This window comes from Triticum aestivum, chromosome 6B (genome assembly GCF_018294505.1).
Source record: "Triticum aestivum cultivar Chinese Spring chromosome 6B, IWGSC CS RefSeq v2.1, whole genome shotgun sequence".
Classification (NCBI taxonomy): Eukaryota; Viridiplantae; Streptophyta; class Magnoliopsida; order Poales; family Poaceae; genus Triticum; species Triticum aestivum.
This window is the reverse complement of record NC_057810.1, coordinates 723,077,608-723,081,883: the sequence shown is the minus strand read 5'-3', so window position 1 is coordinate 723,081,883 and position 4,276 is coordinate 723,077,608. Positions and strand designations below refer to the sequence as shown.

Sequence of the window (4,276 nt, the reverse complement as noted above, 5' to 3'; positions counted from 1 at the left end):
CCTCGGGAGTTTCTCCCGCGATAGGAGTATGTAGGGCATCCATGTTCCGGCGGCGAAGATCTTCTCTTTGTTGAGAAGTGAGTGGCTCGGGCTGATATTCTTCGTGAGCCTGAGTGGGGTCGCCTCCATCGTCCATCCCGTCGATGCAGGGGAAGCCGGGAGGGCTATGAGGTCCATTGACCATCAGGACCTCCGCCGCTGGATCACTGCTGTCGCACTCAGATGCAGTCTCTACGGAGCCAGTCGACAGATCAAACAGGCCGTGGAGAGATTCGTCGGGCTCAATTGCCGCGACTTGGGTGGTTGCCGATTGGCGAGCCACAGCGTGTCTCACCCATCACTGGAGCCTCGACCGACCGGAGCGCTTGCGCTGGCGGGAGACAGGGAGGGAGGACGGCACAGGAGTCGACCGGTATGGGGTCGACGGCTGCCGCAGCAGGACGTCGCGGACACACGCCCGAAAGTGCGTCGCACCGCGGACGGGGAGCGCATCGATGTCGAGTGGTGCCTCCTGGAGCCAAGCGGAGTCGTCGGCGATGAAAGCGAGCGCACCGAGACGGATCTCGCGGCCCTCGACCAGAACTCCGCCAGAAACCATGATGAAGGTGATCGGTCAAATTGCAACTTCTCCAAAAAGTCGCTAAGACACCTGCCCCACGGTGGGCGCCAACTGTCGTGGTCCTAAGTCTGACAGTAGAATGGGGAGTAGGTATGGAGAGGCAAGGTCCTAGCTATGGAGTAGTTGTATACGCAAGGGATTTACGAGTTCAGACCCTTCTCGGAGGAAGTAACAGCCCTACGTCTCGGAGCCCGGAGGCGGTCGACTGGATTATGTGCATATGAGTTACAGGGGTACGAACCCTTTACACCGAGGAGGGGGTGGCTTATATAGTGTCTGCCCGACCCCTCCGGCCCTCAGTTATGCAGGGTTTAAAGTACATAAAGATAGGCGTTACTGGTAACGCCTTACATAAAGTGTCATCATGACTATAAAGACTACTTAATTACAGACCGTTTGGATGCAGAGTGGCTCTTGGTCTCTTGGTGGTCGAGTGAGTCTTCATCGTCGAGTGTCTTCGAGTCCGTCGAGTGGAATCCCTCTTGGTCGACTGGAAGGTAGCTTCTTCTGAAGATGTCCTTGGGGAGGGTACTTTGGACAGGCCCGTGACCCTACCCTAGGTACATGACTTCATCACCAGCCCCCAGCACAGCGATGGGCACCTCGGTGCAGCGAGCGCGCATGCCGATCGGAGCAGCTGCCTCACCCGTTTCCAACCGCTTGCTGCTTCTCGACGGCCGGGCTCCCCAACCTTCCTCTGGGAAACCGCCAAGGCAGAGCACTCTACCGGCCGGCTGGCGACCAGGAGAAGCATCACCCTTCGCAGCTGAGGCCACCACACGCGGCGGCACGGAAGGGGAGGGGAAAAGGATATCGCAGATAAAAGGAATGACTATTCTTTTTCCCTAAAACATAAAAATAAACAATAAGAAGCCATAGTAACAGGGCTTTAGGCTTTACAAATCCATAATTATGTTTCCGCATTCTTTTCTGGCGAAGTAGGGCTTCTATATATCTAACAAACACACATAACTCACATCAATTGTAGTCCGTCCCATAATATAATAGTAGGCGTTAAACCAACATTTATTCACCATTGCTCATTACCAATGACTAATGTATTACAGGTTCGAGTATTATTGCTAATGAGTAGTGAGAAATGTGTATGGTAAAAAAGAAATTTCAAAAAGAAAAAAAACAACGATAAAATAACTTTATTCACCACTGTAGCTTAATTGCAATAATTGTCGTCGAAAGAAATTACACACATAAGATAAGCTACAAACACAATTCGGAAATTTACATGCCATACTCCCACAAAAAGGAACTACGTGCATTGCATAGTTTTTCTATATAAGCACACGTAGGGTAACTGACATGCACCTGGGAACCTTAGTAAGCATATGATCATCCCACTGTGTGCTTCGCTAGCGTGGCAAGCTGGCCGAGTTCAAAAACTCTTGCTCCAGACTGTACTTTCCGGAGCTGCATGTAGGTGTTAAGCCAACATTACTGACAATGCCGTTGCTCTGTGCATGAGAGCTAGCGCCATTTAGGCACCCAAATGACTCGATCTCTCCATCATTTATGGGAGGAAGTTGACTCCTTAATCTTCTAGTTTTCAGGAGTTGCAACTTCATTTCTACCTCTTTCATGGTAGGTCTTTCTTTTCCTTTGGTTTTCAAGCATGCTTCCGCAACTGAGGCAATGTCATCAATTTCATTCTGGTTCGCTTCTTCCGCAACTTGGGGATCCATGATTTCCATGAGAACTCCCTGCTGAAGTCCTTCCACAAAGTAATGAGCCAAGCTTTGCTTTATACCTTGTTCATTAATAAAAACTGGCTTCTTTCTCATTAGAAGCTCCACCAGTATAATTCCAAAGCTATAAACATCACTCTTCTCACTCAGCTCCCCAGTGTGGTAGTACTCGGGGTCTAAGTAACCAAAAGTTCCTTGTACAATTGTCACTACATGTGTCTGATCAAGTGATAAAGACCTCGAAGCACCAAAGTCAGAAACCTTGGTAGTAAAGTTGCCATCTAGGAGTATATTGGAAGATTTGACATCTCTATGGAAAATTGGTATCGCAGCAGCTGAGTGCAGATAAGCAAGAGCACCTGCAGCTTCTACTGCAATCCTAATGCGATCACCCCATAAAAGTAAGCACTGAACACTTACATCAATGTGAAGAAGATCATATAGGGTGCCATTGGATATGAACTCATAAACTAGCAAAGGCACTTCTGTTTCGAGACAACAACCAAAAAGCTTGACCACATTCCGATGAATGATTTGTGACAGGATGGCAACCTCGTTGATAAACTGGTCAATCTCAGTTTGCTCCACCAGCTTAGACTTTTTTATGGCCACTACACGTTGGTCGGATAGAATCCCTTTGTAAACCGTGCCATGTCCTCCATGACCAAGAATATGACTGACATCAAAGTTGTTGGTTGCTTTATCTAATTCCTCCAAAGAGAATATCTTTGTTTTATCTGTGGCACTTTCATCTAATATTAGTTGTTCCAAGAGTAGGCCTTGATTTCTCTTGAAGTATGTCCTTCGAATTCTCTTCTGTATGCCTCTCTTCCACTTGTTGATGAGTACTGTGGCGCCTACCACAAGAATTATGGCACCAAGGCCACAACTAATTCCAATTGTGATACCTATACATCAAATAGTTGTTGTTATGAAAAAAAATCCCACTTTGCAAGTTGCAATTTGTACCGAGGTGAGTAAATTCAGTATGATTTACCTAAGAGAAGATTGTGTCTCTTTTTTGACATGACACATTTGAGTTCTATTGGATCAAACTCTTTTCCATGCGTGCACTCACTGCAACTATAGCCTCCAGGATAATTTAGGCAAGGGCCGTTGCAAATATTCATCAACAAACACTCATTGACATCTGTAAATGGTACATATGTGAGAAACAAATAATGTCTGAAAATATTTGGTAGAAATAGTAGAACAATATCTACGCTACCCTTGGCCCAGCACTCATCCTAGAGACATTAAAACTACCTCTATGCAACAATGTGATCTTACCATTGACCATTATCGTTTCCAGGCACATGTTTGTAAACAACCAAACTATGTAGACACCTAACTTTATACACATATGTTTGATTTCATATATGTTAATAACATACTGTTTCCATGATGTGAATTTACTTGTTTATGTGTATGCAAATGTCACTATATTCTGCAAGTTTGTATGCGCACATTATAGAAGACAAAAAAATGTTGTATAAGAAATCATATACATGATGGTGATCTTCAGTGTTAGCTCAAACAAGGATCAATCCCTATGTTGCCATTTTCATGAGTTAGCAAAAAACTAGTACTAGTGCATGGCTAGGTGTAATTTAGCATAATGTACCATCACTAGTAGAAAAACTAGCTAATGTTCAGCTCTTTAGTCCCGGTTTGTAAATGAACCGGCACTAATGGTACCATTAGTCCCGGTTCGAATGACTATGCATTAGTCCCGGTCCGTGTTGAACCTTCAATACAGGTTTGTGCCACAAACCGGTACTAAAGGGGTGGTGGCAGGCTGGCGTCAGGCCGGGGCCCCACGAGCACATTTAGTCCCGGTTTGTGACACAAACCGGGACTAAAGGTCTAACCTACATCATCGGTTTGTGTCACAAACCGGGACAAAAGGGGTCTAACCTTTAGTCCCGGTTGGAGACACAAACCGGGACTAAAGGAC

The 4,276-nt window shown here is 46.0% G+C and overlaps 1 protein-coding gene across 1 annotated transcript in view; it reads right to left on the bottom strand.

The window, feature by feature from the left end:
- Window positions 1-1,976: 1,976 nt before the first annotated feature.
- The window catches only part of LOC123139771 (wall-associated receptor kinase 2), a 12,628-nt gene continuing 10,328 nt past the window's right edge, over window positions 1,977-4,276 (bottom strand). The window contains exon 5 of the mRNA XM_044559480.1: window positions 1,977-3,227. Coding sequence (XP_044415415.1) covers window positions 1,987-3,227 — 1,241 coding nt within the window. The 3' untranslated portion in view covers window positions 1,977-1,986. The remainder of the gene's footprint in view (window positions 3,228-4,276) is intronic.